The sequence below is a fragment of the Prinia subflava genome, chromosome 4 (assembly GCF_021018805.1).
Source record: "Prinia subflava isolate CZ2003 ecotype Zambia chromosome 4, Cam_Psub_1.2, whole genome shotgun sequence".
In the NCBI taxonomy this organism is placed as follows: domain Eukaryota; kingdom Metazoa; phylum Chordata; class Aves; order Passeriformes; family Cisticolidae; genus Prinia; species Prinia subflava.
This window is the reverse complement of record NC_086250.1, coordinates 12,219,970-12,243,914: the sequence shown is the minus strand read 5'-3', so window position 1 is coordinate 12,243,914 and position 23,945 is coordinate 12,219,970. Positions and strand designations below refer to the sequence as shown.

Below are 23,945 nucleotides of genomic sequence, written 5' to 3'. Positions count from 1 at the left end.
CACGTGCAGAGAGGCACTCTGGAGGCAAGGAGTCTTCTCAAAATCGTGGTTTGGGTTGGGAGGGACCTTAAAGATCATCAATTTCCATTCTCCCTGCCATGGGCAGGGACACCTTCCACTAGCCCAGGCTGCTCAGAGCCCCATCCAGCCTGACCTTGGACACTGCCAGGGATGGGGCAGCCATAACTTCTCTGGGCACCCTGTGCCAGGGCCTCAGCACCCTCACAGGGAAGAGGTTTTTCCTAATATTTAAACTAAACCTACTCTGTGTCAGCTTGAAGCCATTCTCCCTTGTCCTGTCACCATGTGCTCTTGTCTCCTTTCTTTCTTTCCAGCTCCCTTCAGGAACAGCCTTCAGCTGGAGCTGTTTTGCTTATGTCATATTACATAAGAACTGCAAGTACCTACTGAATGGCAGAATTTTGGGATCATTAGATCAGCCAAGGCACCTCAGGCAGATGAACAGAGGTGGATTTACACAGGGTGAAGGGGAAAAATGGGAGACAATCTCCAGCTGTTGGATCAGGCTTTGGTGGAGAGGGAGGCTGGGAGGAAGGAGGCTGCCTCATGATCTGCTAATCCAATTTGGCCACACCTATTCCCTATTGCTCAGGAGTCGCTTTGGCTTTGCAAGCCCCACGAGATGGAATCCTGAAATGCGCTGTCACTGGATTACTGGGGCCACTTAAACTAATGCCATACAAATCTGCAGTTCAGAATAAGTATTAATACCTACTGATTGCAGACTAGAGGATTTCCACGAGTATAGATTAGCTAAAATTTAGGAGCTTAAAAGGTTTATTTTTAACCCTTCATTTCTCCTCTCATCCTCCATGAGCTCTAACATGCTCTGAGTGACTCCCCAGTTTACAAAGCACCGTGGACAAGATGCTTCCCTTCTCCAGGCACAGCCCTGCAAGCTCTGCCTCCCTCCAGGAGGCTGTGGAGCTGCCTGAGCTGTGAGCTGCAGAGAGCACCCCGTGGGCTGCGAGGGCAGCATGGCCCCCATGCCAATATATTTCAATCTGCTGCCTTTCTGTTCCACCAGCCAGCAGGAATGTTTGCCAGTGCCACTTGTGGTGTTTGTGAAAAGCACATGTGTCTACCAGAAGCTGGACTGCTTCCACCAGCCCAGTTCACATGCCACCACACAGAGGTGACTTTCAGTCACATTACTGACTGGCCACGAATCAAAGGTGCAGAGGTGAATGGCTCTGCTCCTATTACCAGTATTCTGAACTATTTAGTCTCCTTTATCCTAATTAAGCTTGTTTGGGCTTCAAAGAGGCCTCCTGCTAGTCTGCTGCATTTATAGCAAATAAAAAAATTTCATTAAATATTTCCTGTGACATGGGATGAAGCAGAGACAGAATAATAAGTTCTGAGAGTATTTTTACATTTATCCTCTGCTACAGTTATGCCCTTTTATCCCAATAAACAACATAGTCAAAAGCCAACAAGCTAGTTTTCAAATAATTCTCTTCCATATGTTTTCAAGACTGCAAGTCATTCAATTTGGTCAGGCTTAAGGAATCTCTGTCCCTCTGCTGCCAGGAATCCTCCTTCAGTTCAGAAGCTGCAGCTAAATGTGTGCAGTAGGACACTGCAATATGGCAATATAAAAAAATTAGCTGAGATCATCTAGATAATCTCCAGTTTATGCTGTGTTCATTCTGCTCTGCATTGTGTAGGCCACGTGACACACAGATCAACCACTACATTTCAGACAACATCTGGTACCTACTTAGGAGACACTAAATGGCTTCTAGATATGACTGCACCTGAAAATGCAGCTTTATTTGTTACCTTAGAAATCAAAGAATGTAAAATTAAAACAAAAAATAAGGGTAAACTCTACTTGCCTTCATCTCCATCATCTCCAAAAGGGTAGAACAGAGCAACTGCTAAATTGATGAATACAGCAAGGTTGAAGGAAATGCTCCCCCACAGAGAGATGTGTCTGGAGAACCAAAACAGGGCTGGATTATCTAGAAAGGGGAGAAAAGCAGCAATCAATAAGCTGAAAGCAAGCAGAAACTCAATCACCAATAGCTCCAAGGGAATTAAATACAGATTAATGTAGAAAATATGCAGATCTTTAAAATTAACTAAAAGACAAATATTAAACATAGGTTTGCCATAAAACAAAGGTTCAAGTAGAGCTTTTAATCCAAAGATCATAATACAGTTTATTATATACTGGATTTTTGCCTCTGTTAAGATTTTAGGCCTGGATATTTTGCAAGGGAGTCTTTTTAGCTGCATCTGAATCTGCAGCTTCTGTGCATGGGGACATAAAATCAAGGAAACAAATAGATTTTAGCACTCTGAATGCCAGTTGACCAGAACAGCCAGAATGTATCACCCAGATGACCTATTTGGACCAAGTACACTGATGACATAGGCAAAGAACAATGGAATAAGGATGGTTTCAGAACTGCAGTATTTTCCCCACCTCTGTCAAACTAAAAACATTTTGTTCTGCTTGGGAAGCAGGCAAAATTTGGTCTGCCTGGGTTTTGTTTCTACAAAAGCTGACTGTTTCCTGTGTGATGCTCAGAAGCCCATGGTCACCTGCTGACAAACAGCTTGTACTTGTGCTTAAAAGGACTCAAACAAGCCATGATCTCCATATGTGAAGCACTGTACAAACACACAGAAATAGTCCCTATCCCAAAGAACCTTAGCCTAGCTAGAAAAGACTAAAAAGAGAAACAGTGCAAAACAGGGTTGAATTTGTGTCCAGAGTCACATACATGGTTCAGCAAGAAGGCCAGGAACAAGATCAGAGGGTGCTAAGACTCAGGCAAGCACTTCATATGTATCAATGCACTAAAATACATTTAAATGAACATTTGAAACAAGATCCTATGTGCAATACTGTGAAAACATCTCTGGTCAGAGAGGTTTCAAACATGATGCATCCCTATTAACGAGATTTTAAAGTACTGAAAACTTCCTGCAACTACACAGAGCACCCAGCTAAGTTTTTACCAACAGCAGACTCCTTCAACTGCATATGATTGTCTCAGACTTTAGTCTAAATAGTCTTTAATAGCAATTAGGTAAATATTCAGATTTCACTGTGATAACCTTGTGCTGCTGACTGCTGAGATTCAATTTGGAGCCATTGCAAAAATGACATCTGTCAATTTAAGCAGCACAGACTTCGTGCTAACAGACCCTTGGCTAAAGAATGAACCCAGCTTCAACCTGTATTATCTTTTCAAATAATTAAAAAAAAACCCAATGTGGAGACTTGTGGGCTATTCCACTGATGAAAGGAATTGAGAAATTTCTGTTCTGAATAAAAATAAAGAAATTCTTTTTGTTTATAGCATTAGGCAGATCTGGTCTATCTAATTGTTGGGTTGGCTCTTTTATTTGTGTTTCTAACACAAAACCCCCACATATGATTTTTTTTACAGAAGTAATTTTTCTACAATACAATTACTTTTATTCCCAAATAGACTGCAGATTCTGGAATCGTCTTTTTCAACTTCTATTACTGTCAGTTTGTCACTACTAAGTTTTTAGGGTGCCACCAAGAGAAGCAGACTTGGGTTGATGGGGTTCATGCTGAAGACTTGCTGCTGCTGAAAATTACAGCCTGGGAATTGACATATAAAAAATTGCATGAATGCAATTTTGCAGAATTGCAAAACTGCATCCATAAAAAACACCCATGTTTCCATTGCACTCAGAATTGCTCCCACATTGCTCTGACTATCCTGCTGCTCTAGACCCTATTCCTTCCTTCCTTCCTGATCAATTGCTGTGAGCAGATGATGTGTGACGCTCCAAGAGCATCTGCATTTTAGCAGTGAATGAAGTGATCACTTTTAGGCATTTTTATTTATATTCATCCTGGAGAAGAGAAGCCTTTGGAGTGACCTAATTGCAGCCTGCCAGTGCCTGAAGGGAGCCTTCAGGAAAGATGGAGAGAGACTCTTGGCAAGGGCCTGGAATGACAGGGCAAGGGGCAATGGCTTCAAACTAAGGGTAGATTTAGATTGGATATGAGAAAGAAATTGTTTCCTGTGAGAGTGGTGAGACCCTGGCACAGGGTGCCCAGAGCAGCTGTGGCTGCCCCATCCCTGGCAGTGTCCAAGGCCAGGCTGGATGGGGCTCTGGGCAACCTGGGATAGTGGAAGGTGTCCCTGTCCATGGCAGGGGAGGTGGAACTGTGTGATCTTTAAGGTCCCTCCCAACCCAACCCAAACCATTCTGCGATTTTATGATATATGAAGTACAACTTTCTGCTCCAAAAGCCAAGGGCAGAGTTGACAGTGGCTGAGCTGGAAGGAGCCCCCTGCTCCAGGGACATTGGCAATAGCCCCATTCCTGCCAAGGGCCAGCAGCTGTTCTGCCCACCAGGGAGCTGAAGACACTCAGGGTACTTGGTGGGGGTCCCCTGCCCCTCCTCTTGGTGTCCCCCATGATCTTGACCAAGCAGCTCAAGGCCAGACTTTGCCTTCCCAGGACCATGGGACATGCACCAGTATGGGCCAGTTGGACACCCTGCAGCCCAGTCATGCCAGGCTGATGTGGACTGGCAGAGGGGACTGACTCCATGGGAGCTGGGCAGATTTAAAGCAGATGAGGTTCTGGTGAGAGATGTTTTTAAGTGACTGACATTTATGAGTCTTTTAATGGCCTTTCAGGAATCTGCAAACCTCAAATATGCACTACACATGTTTTTGTTAAATATTAGGGGCCTTGGCTTAATTAGGTGCAATGCTATCAAGACTAGTAAAACTACACCCAGTTCTTCCATCCCTCCATTTAACTTTTGGAGTCCAAAACATCATCTTGAGCACATTAAAAACTGCTCCATATTACACTTCTTTTATGGTAGCATGCAAGTATCTCAGGTGACCTACACTCTCAAGCCCAGAACAGTTTTGCCTGTTGTAGTGTCAGGGTGAACAGAGAAAAGGGTATCATTAAAATGAAAGTATTTGAAGGTTTAAAGCAAGGCTTTAGCATAATGAAGCTATTTTTTAAAAATTACAGTACTTACTCCTAATTTTCTTTTGCCATTTCATCTCGTTGTACAGATCCTCAGTCTGCTGGAAAAAGTCATTGACTTTGCTCCCTTGTTCATCTCTCTCTGTCGTATTGAACACCCGACTTTTGGATTCCCGAGTGAGGAATTCACAAATATTGGGGACAGGAAAGACAATCTTTTCCATTGTTCTATCGTGGCGAACAATCTACAAACAAAATGCACATTTTTGTCAGAGTCACTGACTATCCAATCATTTTGTCATATCTTTTCTTGTTCACAGCTCCCCTTTTATTTACAAATAAAATAATTTGTCTTGTTTGTATTATTTAAAATACAAATAAAATAATGTATTAATTATTTGAACATTACAATAAAGTTGAACTAATCAATCCCAAAACAGAGTAAAGCTGTTTTTGTTTTCAAAAGCCTGCCTGAATAAGGTGGCAAATAGAAGTCTCAAGAAAAACCTAGGTTCAGACTTACCCAAATATAAAAAATGCTGTAATTCAGAATGCTCCAATTTGTCAGCAAATTGAAACAAATCTCTCCCAGTAAAAAGTGGAGAAGTTCAGGGGCTTTCTGCTCTGATTACAAAATGCTTTTCTCATCTTGAATCTATTTCTATGATAGGATAAGTTGTAAAGGTGAACATGCAGAAACAGCACCTTGCTACTCAGGCAGCACCCATATCTTGTCAGTGTTTTTCTTTTTACTTGACAAAACCCAAGGTTTTGAATTGTTTGCATTTCAGCACCTACCAAGTTACTGGTGAGCAAGCTAGATTTTATTTCATCTCACCACACTGCCATCAAAATTGCTTCCCCATTCTGATCGTTGACTCTGCATTACTAAAAATACAGAAATGGGTAGAAACCCCTTTTTGACTCCTACAACCATGACTCCATACAGCCACTGGTGAAAATAAAAAAGCACCACTATTTGAATTTCAAATCAAACAAATGAGATACGTTAATACAGGGGAGATAATATCTGAAACACCAAACAGGTCTAGGACTGCTTTCAAAGACAAGCAATTATCTCTTCTGTATAGCAGCAATGCTGGGTTGAGTTTCACTGTTCCAGAAGAAGCTATTGGCCACATAAAAGTTGACCACAGTGCTTGTTTAATGCCTAAATTTACAAGATAAACCCAGATAAACTGGCTGATAATTGCTAAGAGAGATCTCAGCAGCACCCAAAGTATTAAAATGCATTAAGAGGAGCACGGAGCTGCACTCTGAACAACTAAGGCTGTGGAGCTTCCACTTGTCCTGTGGTGGGATAACTCTGTGGACCTCTGTCTAAGTCCAATCCATGGCAGGTGTAAAGTTTAAAACAGAGAACAGAACTGCTGAACCAGGCCAAGCCCTAGTATTTTAAACAAAAGCCATATTGAATGTCTACACCACTTCAAAACCTCTTTGTACTCCAGCCAGAGTTTTAATTTGATCAGCCAGCATCAGTGGCTTTGAAACTCATGATTATTTATTCAAGTGATGTACCATACAAGATGATTCTTGACTTCATGACACAGCTCCTATCCACAGGCATTACTTCCCTGACAAAACCTGTTTGGTAACACACAGGAAAGCTACTGTGAAGCAATGCTTTGGAGCCACTTCTTACAGGTGTATTCCTTTACCTCCCACAGCCAAAAGCATATTATTCAACCTTCTCCTTGTAAATAATCCACACCATTTGGAAGGTTAAAAAGAGGAGATACACCACATGCAAGATGCAGACTTGTCTCATAGTCCATCTTCTGGAGAGCACTCCTTTACCTCTATCTGTGCCGTATGTTTGGCATAAAACCTCAAGGCTTCATCTCCTTCATCTGGATCTGACCCTGGCTTCAGCATCTGTTGCAGTGTTTTATTGTGACAAGCCAACTAGAAAAAGAAGAAAAATCTGATTTATGTCCTGCTGCTATGTTTTCAGCTTCATCATCTCAACTAACACAAACCCTCCTTCCCCCATTCCCATATACTTACATGCTCAACCCAGTGGGGCTCTTTCCACAGATAACAACAAAAATGTAATTACTCGAGAACAATAAAAACTATTTAGTCTTAAGAAGTCAGCAGAAAGTTTTCAGTTGAGATTTATGAAAGGCAGCTTAGCCTGCAGGCTGGATGGTTTTTGGAGGGATTTTGACAAATGCCAAAAAATTAGACTGAATGCTTCTTTTCATTTGAGTTTAGACATAAAATTTGCATACCTCTGAGTACTAAATTACATTTACAATTAATTTTTCTCAGTGACTTCAAATGGCTAAACTAGGTATTGTAGGTTGGTATTCCAGGGCTGTAACTATTTCTGAGGGAGCTGGAATGTAGTGCCAGGCAAATACATCCTTAAGTGTACAGTTTATATACACAGCAAATCAATACATTCACACATAAACACAAATATGTATCTCCTATAAGCTTTTACAGGTTATACACTTCACATGATTGATAAAATACATCTGTTCTGTGTTGAGTAGTAGATATTTTAAATGCTCCTCTGCTGTACAAAAGTTTATTTAGAAAAATGTTGGCAAATGCATTCACAATGTCCTGTAGGTAAGTGAAAAACAAAGACCTAATTATAAGGCATAAGGAAATTACTAAAAATTCAGTTTTCCCTACATCATAGCAAGTGGTTTCCATCCAGAACAGCTGAGGCATTTCACCTGTTTTAAGATGGGAAAAACTGCAGCAGGAAAGGAAAAGCCACCTTGCAGATGTGATCCAGGGCTGAATCATCACAGCTTCTGACATTACCACAACAGACCATTAGAAATGAGGCAGGCATGCACTCAAAATGACCACAGGAACTGGGGCTTTGAAGTGATGGTCACCACAGGTGGGCCAGGATTGTGCTACACAAAATAGCACAGCCTGGCGAGGAATTATAAAATAATTGCACAGCTACAAAAAGGCTGACAGGGATTAAGGCTAAAAGTGACAATGGGTCCAAACAGATAGTGTAATAATCTAACCAGAACGTGATCTCACTCATCTGGAATTTGCATGTCTCATTATCTCCCTTTTTTTGACAATAACGCAGGGGAGAGGTACATATACAATTTAGTCCATTTATTGAAGTTCCCTAGAATCTACTGATCAAAATAAATTTTCTTCTGGATCTCAATACAAACTTATTAAATAAAGATAAATAAAAAATGGAACATCCAAAAGTAAGAGAATATCAGAAAGGGATATTCAGGAAGAATAAATGTGTTTCCAACAACTTCCTTGGGGATGGAAGTCTGCTTGGTCCTGACAGCAGAGCCTGAGCCAACGTGGCCCAACATCAGCATTCTATAAAAGTGTCACAAGCAGATATTCAGGGAGACCAGCAAAGAAATGACATGGGGGTTAACTGCAGAGGAATATTCCTTCTATCAGTAGTAGATTTCTGTCCTGAATAGTTACTTTTTTTAGCTGTATCTAGCTTATGCATGGATAGTATCATTACACACATTAACGTCTTTACCTAAACTCACACCTATTTTTGAGACTAAAAAGGTTCTTTAAGACTATTTGACAAGTTCTTCCCCTTCACACAAGCCAAATAAATTGATTCAACCAGCAGTTTTGCAGCATGACCACAACTGCTTAGCAAGACAACTTGAATTCATCTCCTAGAGGTCTTTGCATGCCCCTCAAGCCATGATCTAGAATCGTGGAGAAAGAAGAAGAGCCATTGGAAACAAGATAGTTACTGTTTAAAAATGCCTTTCCAACAGTGTTATTACTTTTGCCTTTCTGCTTTATTGGATGTCCCTCTGCTTCTATACTTACAAAAGGGCAAGCAAGAGTGCCCCAGTTCACCTTCTCTATATCATTCATCATTCTGTACACTACAGTCACGTTCTCTTTTATTTGTCTCTTCTTCAAATTAAAACAATCCCCATCCTTCCCATCCCTCCTCAAACAGAAGACTCTCTGTGACTCAATTATTTTCCCTATCTATCTCCAAGTGCCCTTTACTTTGGCTATATCTCTTCTTTAAGATACGAAGAAGAGCACTGACTAGACAGAATGCAATCACACCGTGCTTGGAGTGATGAATTAGCATATATTTGAAGGAGCAAATATATTCCCCTTTTATTATCTTCTGTAATACAGAGGAACTTTGCCTGTATCTTGACCTTTATTTTTCCAATGTGAACCATTAAGATTTTGAGTTTTCTAACAAATGACAAGTCAAGGACATATGGATAGTTCTTCTTATTAAGACTATTGCCAGTTTCGAGTAAGGGACCTGCTATAGATTCAGAAATTTCCATTAGTACCACAAAAAACTTTCTATATTCGTACTTGAACTTGTATACAGAATTGGAAATGCCATTTGTTAACCATATGAAAAGTCCAGGTATTGCTTCCTGATATGCTTTGAACTGTCCATGACTTTTACTGTAGAAGCCTCTCTTGGTAAGTATCAGTAACAGAAATTCCCTTATCACATGGAGTAGAAGGGAAAACCATGTCAGCCTCTCATGCTCCAATGGGACTGGCTAGAACAGGGTGTTCAGAGCCTGCTGGGGATTGGAGATTGAGCATATTTTGCTACCAGGTTTCACATGAACAGCAGCCACACTCTTTAAAACAGTGAGTATTTGGTGATCTGCACTCTGCTTTCTGAGGCTGTGCTTTAGGCTGTGACTGTCCCGTGCTGATGTGTGAACAGAGCCCAGCACTGCACAGCTGGGGCTTTCCAGCACAGCCACTGGACAAAGTGACCTGAAGAACAAGCCTGGATCTTCTGTGCCAGCCTCAGCTGCCAGAAAAGACACATCAGAAACAACAAGGGATTGCTGACCAAGCTGGAGGAGCTGCAGCACATTTCAGATGGGGAACCTACCTAAAAGCACCAGCAGTCTTCAGCTGGTGAAGCTGAATCTTCTTCACTCATAACTTCATTTCTCTCAGCTTCCAGATCTCTCAATACCCACTTACCTTCTGTGTACTCTAGACATTCAGACAGTAAGCTCAGGGCAAAGGGCTCGTATTTCTGCTCATATTGCAGTTCCTTCATAGGATGGGTTCCTCCACGTCGACACAACAATAACTACTGCTAATATTTCTGTATTGCCACAGCCACACTGATGAACAAAAGTGGACAGCAATCTGAGAGGGCTCAGATCCAAAGCAGAGGCCCACAGTGTGACACAGAACAGCTTTAGGAATGCTGTTATTTGGCAGCCATGGTGTTTTCTGAAGCCCTGCTGTCATGATCCTTCTTTCGCCCCATAACGAGCTCAAAGGCCCACGTGGGCCAGGGGGACTGTGTCAACAGATGCCTTGACCAGGGCAGGGCTTTTTGTGAGATCAAAGACACAGCAATGAAAATAACAATGCAGTGACAAACTGTGAACCTAGAATACAGGAAGCTTATCCAAGTTTATAATACACCCTAGGTGACAGTTTGTGCGTGGCGGGTAAAGGCCGTGCAAGCTCTGAGTGGGTTTTTTTTTTCATATTTAACTGCTTTGATGCAGTGAAGTGTTATATCCAGTGTACTGCACAAATCTTTTGGGGCAGCTGGAGGACAAAACACAGGATGGACATGGCTGAGAGGAACTACAATGAGAAGAACAGTTCCGTTCGTGTTTGTAAAGCAAAGCTCAAAAATGCACCTCAGAAATACACTGCAAGTGTAACTGATACAAAAAAATAACCATCACTAGAGCCTGAATTTGCAAAGAGCCCCAGAAAAATCACCATTGTGGAGAAAACTCCCTCACTCACTCACTCAAATATCAGCCATGCCAGTGACAATATTTTAAATGTCAACACTGTATTTTACTGCTCATCAAGGCGTGTAGGGACAAGGAAACAATAGCACATAATGGAACAGTGATTTCCAAAGAGGGGATGTGCAAGGCAATAGCTATATGAATAAAGATCATTTGGCTTTCAGTCAGCTCCCAAGGAAGGACTGCTGTTCATCGTGAAAGATTTTTACTTAAAAAAAATTTGGAAAACACTGTAATAAAGCATCAGTACAAAATGTGAAAGATTGAGGACAGGCCAAGAACGCTGAAGACATTAATAAAGAAACAGTAGAGATAAATGACAGAATTACAAGTAATACTCAGTCTAAACTCCTGGCACAACATGACTATAAAATCAGATCTGCTACTCATCTGGGATGCCATATATGATCAGCAGTGTGGAAAACCACAGAAGAACCAGCTTTTGCAATTAATATATGGGTTTCCTGCAGGCCTGTAGCTTTATAGTCAAGATTACCTTGAACAAAAATGAAGTTATTTAAATGCTCCTAAGGAAAAGACTGATTTAAAGCTGTGAACATTCATTTCACCAGCCTGTCATTAACTCACTGACGTGGTATAGTAGATTGGTTTGCCAAAATACCAGTGTGTGAATATATGTGTGCATGTGGAAAAAATTGCTTGCAAAGAGAAAGTTTTTCTCCACTTTTCAATATTTCTGTAAAACACAGAGCCCCTCCGTATTTTAATAAGGATGTGTCAGTCCCTGGTTGTAACTTGTAAACTGCAGGAGCCTCTCAAGTTCTCATCAAGGGCATGAGGTCTTACCCAGTACACAGCTGAGATGGTTGTCAAAATTGCTGCTGATTACACCAGGCTTTCCTGAAGCCCCCCAAAGGACAAGAAATACAAGAAATACAATCTACAGACACTATGTTGGAGACCTCCAAATTCTGAGAGATTTATTTCCTTCCTCAGCATTTTAAAACTGCCAAACATGGGGGAAGGGGTGGAGAGGGGGAACTAAGATGATTTTTTATGACTAGAATGGTATAAAGGGATCTAAATGAGTGAGGTTTAGTGTCCTGTAAGCAATCAGGGTTTTCATGGAAGAGTCAGTTCACAGGCTAAGTGTCAAACATGTTAAACGATTTCCTAGGAAAGGTTGATGGAATAGTACAAAAAGCACTGGATAACTGGCTGAGAAGCAGAAATAAAGACACAAATAGCACAAACAGCTCCTGTGTCTTGATACAATTTACATTTACAGTATTACTATTAAGAAGTATAACGAACATTTAAAAAAAATAGAAACAAAATTCTTGAAATAATTATTACAGTTATTATCCTTGTTCCAATTCTCTCAGTTCTTCTCCCAGCTGTAAGGCAGCAGCAAGGCTGGCATGTGATGGGGAGATACCTGGCACTCAGGGCACTCCTGGCAGGGAAAGGGCACTGGGTCAGGCAGCACTGGGACTGTGCTGAAGACTGGGGCTTGTTTTGGGGAGGGAACTGGTGTGGACAAGCTTGTAAGCTGTCACACTGCACAGAGCCCTCCCTGCCCTTGCCTTGCTCCCCCTCTGGGGTGCCAGCGAGCCCCCTCGAGCCTGGCGGGGCAGGGAGGCCACTCCACAGGCCTGGAAGTTAATGAGCGACAGCCCTTGGGGAAAGTGAGGCAAGTGTTTGTGCCTGATGCCCGAGGTGTGACATCTGAGAGATCTGCTGTGAATTATCTTCTCCCCTACCCTGTCAGTAACCACACACCTGCAGTGTGCGCTGGCAGCCCAAAGGCCAGTGGTCTTTCACCAGGGGAAATTGTGACAAAATGTAACTTACAGCAAAATAATGCTCAGACGAGTCTCACCTTGCTGTGCCAACAGGCTTGTGCAACGGGGGCTCATTTAGAGCCTCAGTCTCCTCCTCTTTTGTCCTCTTCAGTCCCTTGGCTCCCAGAGCCAGGCAGTGTCAGATCTGGCACCACCAAACCCCCTCACCAGGGATAACCCAGTCAGCTCACCAAACACTTCATTTTCTGCTTAGAGAGCAAGAAAGGATAAAAAAGCTGGCTGGAGACTGACAAGAATAAAACCAGGGACTGAGAGAAAACAGCCAAGGGAAAGTCAAGGGAGCAGCAAACAGGATGGGTGACAGACAGAGGAGCATAGGAGACAGAAAAGGAGCTCCTCTCCTTGGTGTGCCAGGACCTTACCATGTGCCAGCTCCCTGCCCAGGGCACAGCAGAACATTCCAACTCCATTGGTAAACAAGGACAGAAAAAAGCAGGGAAAAAGGAGATGTCATCTTAACCATAACTGAGCAGAAATTTTTATTCCAAGTAGCTGTACTAAAAGCAATAACAACTTCTCAGCTCCCCATGTTCCAATCAAGACTGAATGGTGCTTTCTGCAATACACAGGGCAACTTCCTTTCCAGAAGTCATTACAGTTTTATAGAGCGGCACCTTTGCACTCTGCCACAAAGCAATCTGTTAACAAACATTAGGAACAGCAGGGATGGAGCAATGGGAGACTCTCAAATCAAGTATTCATTGATTTCATTTAGACAATTATACCGTACAGAGCAACCAAAAGGGTTTGGAGTTAATCTTTCCCTGATGGCTTGTGGTACGTGAGCAGGTCCCTGGGTGGTCCAGACGCTTTGGATTCTGTTGCTGGGTCTTCCACGGCCTCGTGTAACCTCTGAGGCACCAACTCTCCTCCCCAGCCTCCACATGGGGCACACTACAAATTGTGGCTAATAGTGATCTACCTCACAGGGGAGAAATAAAACACCTCAATATTATCACATAAAAGAAACCACCACAGCTAAGTGAACTCTATCACTATTATGTTTGCAGCCCACCATAGTAATTTCATTGCTATTTTTGTTGTGGTTTTGCTGTTCTTTTTTACCCTGATGAAAACCAGCAGACGACAAAATGACTTGTTAATATTTCAATGAACTTTACTTCCAGTTGCCTCCTTTCTAATTTCTTTTGCAGGCAAAGCTGAGTTCCAAAAACATGAAGTGTACACATGTGTGGGGAAGTTCAGGTCAGACAAAATGTGCTGCAACCAAACAAAATTAATTTGAGGTGGATGGGTGTGAAACATCTCCACAGGCTACGTGTAAACTGTCACGGGCAGCTGTGCCTGCTTGAGTCAGACCAGCCCAATGCATACATTTGGATTTTGGTGTGGATTGTGCTGTCCAGTATGGACTCTGGCCATACTGGACAGCAGTGGACATAGGATGTAGACAGCAGTATGCAGTCCAGAATATTCCAACAGGAGGACACAACTGCATTCAGTTATGATTACTCCTCCCGTGATCACTATAAGCAAAATTTTGCAAAATACAGGATGGAAGGAAAACGGGTGATGGAAGTGTCAGACAAGATTATAGGGAGGTGACAAGAAAGTTCAGTGGAAAAGAAAGAAAAGAAGAGCAGAGTTTCCCAATTAGTCTTTTTCAGAGCAGAAGGAGAAGATCCCAGCCACATGCTACTCCATAAAAGGCAGGCAAAAACACTGGCACCAATGTGGTATAGACACAGTCTGGGAAAGGCCCAAACCAGCAGGTATAGGGATCCCAAATCCACACAGCGAGAGAACTGTTCACCTCTAAAAGCCACACTTTATACACATCCAAAATACATAAATTCGCCCGAGATAAGAGAGCTATGAAAGGCACATCCTTTCCAGGAACTCTTAAAATGCTTTTGCTCCCAAGCCCTTCACTTTGTATATTTCTCTTCTCTGCAGAATGGGACTCTCTGCCAGCTATCTTCTTCTGTCTACTACGTGGCTTCTCTAGAAAAGGCAGGCTAGCACAAACAAAAGGAGGAACTGCTGTTGACTCTTACTTTGGGGGCACTGTGGTGAGGGGAACCACAGTTTCAAGTTTTTAAATATGGCCAGACTTCCTTCTGTGTGCCATAAGACCAGGAGACGTTGACTGGCACTCAACATCGCTGTCTCTGGCACCATGAGCAGAAAGTTCCTCATGGGTTGATCCTTCCAGAACGGACTCATCCTCCTCTTCAGGATCTACCTAAACTTGTCCTCCCTCTTACATTTTCAGGACAGTGCCATGGTTTCTTTGGCACACTGTGACCCCTTCAGTTGCATGCAGTTCACCAACCCAACCTGGCATCATCACCAGCTCTGCCATAGGCAGGTGTGGCTTGGAAGACAGCCCCTGCAAAGGCAGGATAAGCCATCTCACTGTCTTCAATGAGGCACGTTAAAGGGGCTTAACTCCTCAGCTGCAGCCTGGAACCATGGCTCAGACCCTGTGATTCAAGTTACGTCGATGTCAAATTAAAAACCCTGTTCATAGCCAGCCCTGTTCACATCTCACCTTCTCAACACATAGTTCCGCAACACACAGAGGAGCATAACTTGCTCATTCAAAGTCAAAAACATACGAGACTGAAGGAGCAAGGAAACAGCTGAAGCTGAAACCTGCTGAATTCACAGCAGACATGGATTTCCTGCTGTCTGCTGGGCCTGATGTATGTACATTGTAGGGTACAAAACGGGGGGGTACAAGTGTGGAGGTGGACAGGAACTGAGAGACGACTCCCCTCAAACAATTACAATGGTGAGATTTTCCAGCGTTTTCATCCATGCTGTTGAATCTCTGCTTCCCCCTCCAATCAGCAGAGCAAAACATTCCTAAAAAAATAAAAGTAGCAGCATAGAACCAGAGAGAAGAGAATGTAAAATGATGAGTTGTTCTTTCTAACTCTGTATTATGGCTATTGTCCTCAGGAAAGCACTTTCACCTGGCACCTATGAAATAAGAGTTCTTGGTGGGAGTAAAAATTTCCTATCTCTCCTTATCAGATATTCACAAATGATGCTCTTTTACCCAACTAACTAGCACTTAAATGGCGTTCTGCAGACTCAAAGACAGAAAAAGCTGGAAAGATTTTCCAAATAAAGTTCATTTAAGGCTACACCATCATTTGTAAAGTAAACTCTGAAAATCCTTGCCCATAGAAAAAGGCAGAGAAAAGGCTTCTTTAGCCCCAGGCTGATTCGATGCTTATCTGTGTGCAGGTCTGAGGGTGATCATAGGTAACTGATCATCTCACTTTTGGTGTAGAAAAGCATAATCAGCTGTTAAAACTGAATTTCACAGCTGGACACTTTTATTCAGTATCTCATAAAGCTGCCTCAGAGAAAGTGCAAGGTGAACCTCATTTTCACTTTTCTGCACAGTGTTAAATGAATGAAATACAGAGGATGGCAACTGAGCTCTGCTGATTTGTAGATTACAAACTCAGATCTTGTCTGGAAAACTCTATGGTGACTGAGATACCTAATTAAATTGTGACATCACAGGAGATGAGAGTTAAAACGGAGCAACTGTGAGGAACAGACATATTTTGACATTCTGTTTAATGCTCTTTATTTTTATTAACCTGTAATTACTTCAATGACTACTGAACATAAAAAGGTATGTCTTTGTTAGAGAAGATGCCCCCTCCAATTTTAATTAGGGTGCAGGATTTCACAATGCAGATATCTGAGGTCTATTAGAACAGTTCTGATACTCGTGAGACCAGATTTCAGTTCCATGGTATTTCCAAGGTTATCCTCACTTTCCCTCAAACCAAAACCCCAGCATAGGGTAAAATGTTTTAGTTGGGCTGTACGTAGAAGAAAAAGGTACACCTTGGTTGATTTGAAGGTTACCCCTAATGGAAAAGCTCCAGCTCTGTTTCACGAGCAAGAACTCCATACTTTGTGTAATTCAACTTCCTTAATAAGGGGAGTTTGCAGCAATTTGAACAAAATAGCTACATTACATACATTTCTGAGCCAGTGAAATGTGCACACAGCACTCAGGGCTGGCTGAATGTGCAGTGTGGTTTGAAGGGCGGCTTTGGAAAGATGGCATTGTGTGGTCCTGCATTTATTGCCCCTCAACAGCTTCTGGATTGACTTTACTCAATTTACAAGGAAAATTGTGCTTAATTCTACATAGTGCTTCTCCAAGCAATTTCAATCTGAAAGTTTTAAGTCAAGCCATCCTCCTTGTGACCCCTATACCATCACTCTCAAAGCATGACAAACATGAGCCGGCAGCTCCAGGGTAAGAGTATGGTTTGAGGGCAACAGGGCCAGTTCTCTACTGGTATAAATCAGTATTGCTTGCCCACTTGGAGTGGAGGCATTCCCACACAGACCAGCTGTGGACACGGCTAAATGAAGACCCATTCTTCAAGTGGGAAGAGAGGTAAATGCCCCACGGGTGTCAGAGAACCAAAGCACGACTGAAGTCCCTCTGTCCATCCCATGCTGCTTCAGACAGCAATAAAAATGTAGTGTGGTTATTCCTAGGACAGGGCTGTAAACAGAGTCTGAGAGCAGAGAATATCTTGAACAGTATTTCATTGTCCCACAGCCAATTTTCAGAGTAAAACCACAGACTAATGTGAAGATTTCACAATGCAGACATTTGACAAAGAAAGGATATTTCTTCTGGTGTAACATTTGGGCCCCGACACCAATTCAACATATTTTCCAATGACAAAAAATCTTGTAAACCACAAAACACAAGGATTACAGAAGTTAAAGATAGAAGAAGAAACCCACAAAGCAGAAATATTAAGGCCACCTGTGCACTAGTGAAAGGCAAAGTTGCCACAGTCAAACAGGATATATCCCTCATTAACATCACATATAATAAATCACACACATATGTAAAATAGACACTTCATCTTATTCTAGAGAAGTAAAACCAGAAAAATTAAAATAAGCTAAGCTTTTGTGGCCAACCTACAGTAAAAAGCTGTAGCTTGAATCCTAGCAGCTCTTAGCAGCCTAAGTCAACACAACACCAGATGGAAAACAGAGGTCCCCATGTAGATCCCTATCAAAGCCAGAAGATGATTCTGGGGTGAATGCTTCCGAGGAGAAGGGGAGAAAAAGAACACATCAAAGGACAAGTTGCCAAGGTTATAACCTGAGACCTAACATCAGCCACAGACATTTATTTAACCTTTCAGGTGCTCATTAGTGTCAAGCCCTCGTGGCAGCCTCCATACTGTCTCTCCATCCTGCAGCTGACTGAACGTGGAGTTATATCCCATCCTAATGAGCCACAAGGAGGGTGATGTGCCTCACTGGCTTCTGTTTCAATCTTGGCAATCTCAGTGTAAAAGCCTTGCAACATCTTTGGACTCTCCTGACATTTAATTAGCCGGTGTCATTTTGATGCCACAGCCTGTCTCATCAGGATGATAACTACAAAACAACATGTGGAGCATAAAAGTTCCATGAAAACTTGCAGGTCTGGCAGCCAAGCTTATGAGTCCCCTGAGAGTCATGGTTTCTGGGACTGGTCCCATTAGCCCTTTGTTTTGGCACTGCTAACAGCAAGAGCTTCTCTGTTAAGGACAGAGAAAAAAAAAAACAACAAAAAACACCAAAAAAATGCAAAGCTCAGCATAGCCTTGCAAAAAATGACATCCTTTAGCTTGAAAATTTTACCTGCCCTGCAGAAAGAGAGCATCCTCATCACACAAACTCACAGCTATTCCTCCTGAAAGACAGTTCTATCCTGTCTATACAGGATAGAGTCCATCATCTTCTGGCCTCAAAAGGTAGTCCTTTTAATTTATTTAATTGTGTACAATGTTTTTCTCCATCTGTCATCTGGTACTTGGGAGGACAATCTCCAACAACACCTGCCAACTGCTTCTTCTCCACATCAGCTGCACAATTTGACAATGGTCATTGCTACACAAAATGTGAGCCATCTCCATTTGCACTCAATATAACCAGTGGTCTTTTTTCCGAAGTCCTAATCTCATACACTAAAACATTTATTTATTTTGTACCAGTCAGAGATGTGTAAGAACTCAAATGAACGAAGACATTTCATTCACAAAACAGAATCAACTGAAAATCTTTGTCATCAGAACCTAGACACAACCTAGTGTTTTGTAAAGACAGACATGCAACTACCTGAGGCAGAGGATGAGCAGAAAGAACTCAGCAAACTTAAAAAATTTACTGCACCAGTGTGGTCCTCAGACCTTAGCTCATCTGGAGGATCCTTGCCTGAGCTCAAAGTTGCTTCCCAATTGGATGAGCCTATTTTTCAGAGCAAAATGCTCCGGGAACTCACAGCTCTCAGGGACAGGGAGATTTCTTTTAGGCAAATGTTACGGGCCGGTAATGCAACCACTATCAAGGGTGAAGGTGCTCTTGCAAGACTTTTCCACTTGACTTCTGTTTATCTCATTTCCATGGTAAAACCATGGTATTAAAGTTCCAACCAGTTCATGCCCATAGCAGACTGCTGGGCTGTAACTGGTGCCACCAGTTCCCTCTCCTAAAAAGCCTTTCAGGTGCTTCTCTGCTGTGTCTTAGAGAAGGTGCTTGTCAATGCACACTACTGAGCAATGAATTTCTGCCTTCTTCAGCAACATTTCTTTTCAAAAAGCCAAATTTCACCCTGAATTTATGTCTGACCACAATCACACTTCATGCAGAACAGTGTATGGTGAACCTGGGACAACCCACTCAGTTCAGAAAGCTTTGGAGGGGTCACATGCAGTGATCCTATTCCAGGTTTGGAGCCTGACATTTACAGTGTTATTTCTTGCTTCCTCATACATTAAACCATGGAAGATCTCTTGCCATGGAAACCCTTAACCTGGCTTGAATTATACTCAGGTCAAGACAAATGGATGAGTACAAGAATCTACCTCTACCTTTTAGTGTAAGTTTTAATAATTGTCTTTTATTTTATACATGCACACACATACTCGAGGGAAAAGAAGGACAAAGGTCTAAGTGAATCTGTCTAAAAGTTAAAATACAGCACAGTGAAGGAAATCCAGGAACTGCTCCAAACTACAACACCAAAAATAACCACCCACAAAACCCCCCTTAAGCCTTACAATACCTCCCTCACACACATGAACACATTTGCATCCGTTACCTTATGAAAGCTTTTCTTGCCTCAGCAACCCATAATAGCAGCAGCACGGGAAAGTTTATTTGAAAAACACACGTTAGCATGTCTCTAAAAGACTTTTGAAGTACTAATGTGCTCAATGATTATGCACTGCCCAATAAATGCCAACTTTCCACATTAGCAAAGTAGCTGGGATTGAGTGAGCACAGGAGGGAAGCCAACGTGGCAGTCAAAGCAAAGCACCAGGGATCATACAAGCCAGATTTGCTTCCCATGACAGCTCCTGACTTGCTGTCTGTGCCTGCCTCTGCCTTGGTGCCTTTATCTGTAACACCAGGTAATACCACCTACTTAAAAAGGGGCAAATAAAATCAACGAGAGCTTTTAACTGCTCCAAAATCTTGCAAAAAGTAGGATTAATTCTTTAAAAATTTCTCAAACAACTATTATTGTCATTTCTTTGTTCTGCTGGAGCATGTAGGAGTCCCAGAACCATGCAGCTGTAGGCACAGTACTGATGTGGAAAACAAAGGTGGTCCCAGTCCTGGGTGTACTCAGATCTGATGAAAGCTAGAGAAAGACTAAAGAGAAACCCACAGAAACAAAAGGCTTTGCGCTTCTTAGAATTTTTCCTATTTGGATAGCTAACTTTTTTTAAAACTGAATTTATTTTATCCTTAATAAATGTATCATATCCAAGTCTCATTATCAAACCTCTCCTATTTCCAATGTCAAAAATAGTAACTTAAAAAATAGCTGGTAGTGTATCTCTACTCCCAAACTATAAATCTATGCCATCAATTATTGCCATTTTAATTGCCTAGTTAGCAAATACCCTTCATCTGTCTACACTGTTAAGCAATGAAGTAAACATGGCAATAAGACACTAGTTTGATAATGCTTGCCAAGTCTGATAAAAAACCCCTTGATTCTGTTATTAATATACTAACAAATATATAAGGCTGAATGACTTATTTTGCTAAGCCCATTTAAAATTAGCACCAGAGAGGAAGATATGTGTCCTTGGCAGTACCTGCAGTGAGAACCTTACAGTTCACAGCAGATTTACCTTTTTCCTCGGTTTATTTTAAGAACTTATAAATGGAAGGACACTTCCAACTGTGTTAGTCTATCAGAAGATAGTCTGGTTCAAATTTGTTTTCACTACACTGACATCAGACAGTGATAATTCTTCTAACCTTATGGGGTGAGGAAATATTTTTCATTAAGTCTTGGTGGCACCAGGTATAATTGTATAAATGTAAGTAGTTTACTTGGTTGCGATTTAAATAATATTTTAGCTTAATCTCATTTAAAAAATACAACCAAACAAATATCCTTCTATTTACCTGGAAGTGACAAAGGTATTGTGGAGTTCCAAGACCTGTGCTCCCTCTCCTGTATTTAAGCAGAAACTTAAAATTGAGAAAACGTTTTGCTAGCCTGAGAGCACAGAACGTGCATCACAAAGGGGTGACACGCTGCGTCAGTACCCCTACACTCCTGCCACGGCCTTGGGAACCAGGCAGAGGAGTTTAAAAGGCATTGGGAATCTGAAAGTTTTGTTACAGTTTGCTGCCCCTGCCACTCACAGCCTTCCAGATCAAGGACGTCTCTCCACAGCTCTGCAGGCAGATGAAAGTGCACTCTTGCCATGCTGCAAGCTGACAAAAAGCTATGTAAAGTTATTTCACATTCTTGTGACCCTCATGAATAAAGCCCGTGCTGAAAGGTACAGTGGATTAGCTTGGGCTCCATGCCTGATTTAGACAGTTTGCATGAGCTGAAAAACATAAACACTCCAAAGTATTTTCTGCTAACAGAAGCACAAATACATATATATGTGTATATTTGCATGTGTGTGTGTGCATGCAGACTACAGGAGCCTCTAGTTGTAATCACTGCATTATCTTGCTTCATAGTATATCAAAGGGGTCATGAACCTCATGGAAATACTGCCAGTGAAGTACTGTGTTTTAGTTTACAAACTTCTGAAGTACTTTGTTATGACAAACAGGCAGCCAGCTCAAGCAGTCATCTGAAAAGCCAGGGGATTTCTTTAGATTTTTCTAATTTCTTTCTTGTGTAACCATTTAAAAACTTAATTCTCCTACACTAATGCTTCTGCAGATAAGGAGCAAGAATGAAACTTTTTTTTGTGCTGCTGTGTCAAAAGCTTTCGTAATTTCCTACAGGGACATCACATCAAGATGAAGTCTCTTCAGGGACAGCCTTACTAACCTTGTAAAACAAAGTGTGACCAGCTTTAACACAATCTCTTAAGAGGACAGCAGTAAAAATACCATACTTATTGACTGAGGCTGGAAGAGATGTGGTGTAAGAGGTGATGGAACTGTCCATAACACACCTCTGGCACTCAGGCGAGACTACTGCAAGGAATTAGCAAGGTCGAGGCTTGACATTTGAACCACAGGAAGAAAACAGAATTTCCTCCGTGGATCTTCAGGAAAATTGTGAACCCTTTCTACCTACCAATAACAGGCTTGTTTTTCCAGGATGTGACCTCGAGCACCAGTTCGTGTCACTGCTCCACAAGCAGCAGTAGAAGAGCCACATCTGGAAGGAGCCACAAAACCAGGCTCAGAGTAGGACTGCAGCTCAGGGCAGCTCCTCATGGACAGCTCAGTTCTGCTTTCTGCTTTCCTGCCCAGTGGCCCTCCCTTCTCCCCTTTGCTCATCAAGGAGCAGGAAAAGTGAGGAGCAGCAGTGTCCAGACAGCCAGGGGTCAGTGCAGGGGAAGCAGCACAGCCATGGCACGTGGCACGCTGGAGGAAGATGAAGAAATAAAGGAAAGAGAGGACAAAGAAACATGTGGAAGACGTGTGATCACTGGCATGACACAGCTCCTGTGCCCACACTCCTCTGTGTGTGCACAATGTGCACATTTAGGGCAGGGGCTGGAGGAAGATTTACTAACAGAAATCTCAGCCTTGCTTGTGACACATGTACAACTTTCTATGCACTGTGGGTCAAACATTTACAAGAATGCCTCATGCTTCTGGTAAAATCAACCACAGGAAGGGCAAGGAAGGATGCAGTGGTGGCAAAATGCAGAACCCAGCATTGCCCTGAAGAGCGCAACGACAAAAACTGAAAGTCGGAGCTCCCCAAAATAAACTGTCTGTGTTTGAGGGCTGGAACAGCAAAAAGGGGAACTCTCAGTCTTGATTCTGCTATTACACAGGGACCAAAAAGCTGTAACTAGAGCAAGTGGTGACCAGGAAGTGTAAGGAAAGTGACCGAAGAGCCACACTGGTTGTAGGAAAAAGGTGAGTCACATGAACGGCCACAGCAAAGAAATATTACATAAATGGGGTCAGCTAAGCCCAGCAGAAGGTCCAGGCACCAAAAGACACTCTGACAGCAAAGCAGAGGGTGTTTGGAGACTGAGGCCAGCAAGGGAACACAGCAACAATGGCCTTACTGACAAGGGTCCATGCTCATATCCTGCCCATCCCAGGGCGAGCAAAAAGGGCACACATGGAAGAAGTTTGGGGTCAAAGATCAGCAGGTCTGTGCCAAGAACTGTAGCCTTTCATTAGCAGAGGACACAGAAAGGCCCCAAATTCCCTGTCCTTGCATTGCTTTGTTTTGATATGGGGCTTGACATGGGTGCAAAGCTATTGTAAACACCCGTACTATGTTACAGAAATGCAAGAAAAAGAAAACAGCCCTTTTCTTTCTCTTTTTTTTTTTTTTTTTTTTGTAAAAAGATGGATATTTTTACAGCATACAGAGCCAATCATGACATTTAATTTTACAGAACAGGAAGGAGCTCAGTACGTTGCTGTAAAAATATCCACCCTTATGCAACTGAAACATCAGCTATGGATCAGGAATAGCTGTGGAGTGGCACCATGGACCTCTCCAGCACTGTGGATATGAACCTAGGGACAGAGCTTAACCTACACCTCAGCCAGCTGGGGTACCCCTGGCAGTGACCTCTTGTGTAAAATGACCCCAGCAGATATTTCACATACAGCTTTAGGCCTCTATCCCACCCCCCCAACCATATTTTCCATGTCACAGACCTTGTTAAGTAATTTAACACAAACTGTAGGCAGAAGACAGAAAACACCAACATTTCGATTTGGCAGGCATTTAAATTTTCATCATAAGCATTCAGACAAGGATTATATACAGACAAGGTAAGGAGCTGCAGATGCTTTCTAAAAATACTGTCATCTCTGATGGGTACCTTAGGAACAACCCCACACACAGCAGGAGAGTAGAACATGGTCAGCCACA

The 23,945-nt window shown here is 42.3% G+C and overlaps 1 protein-coding gene across 3 annotated transcripts in view; it reads right to left on the bottom strand.

Moving 5' to 3' along the window:
* ITPR2 (inositol 1,4,5-trisphosphate receptor type 2) overlaps positions 1 to 23,945 on the bottom strand; it is a 243,137-nt gene that overhangs the window by 39,505 nt on the left and 179,687 nt on the right. For all 3 annotated transcript variants that reach the window (XM_063395504.1, XM_063395502.1, XM_063395503.1), the window contains 3 exons: positions 6,793 to 6,900; positions 5,024 to 5,216; positions 1,863 to 1,988 (listed from right to left, as the gene is read on the bottom strand). In XM_063395504.1, the coding sequence (XP_063251574.1) occupies positions 1,863 to 1,988; positions 5,024 to 5,216; positions 6,793 to 6,900 (427 nt within the window). The remainder of the gene's footprint in view (positions 1 to 1,862; positions 1,989 to 5,023; positions 5,217 to 6,792; positions 6,901 to 23,945) is intronic.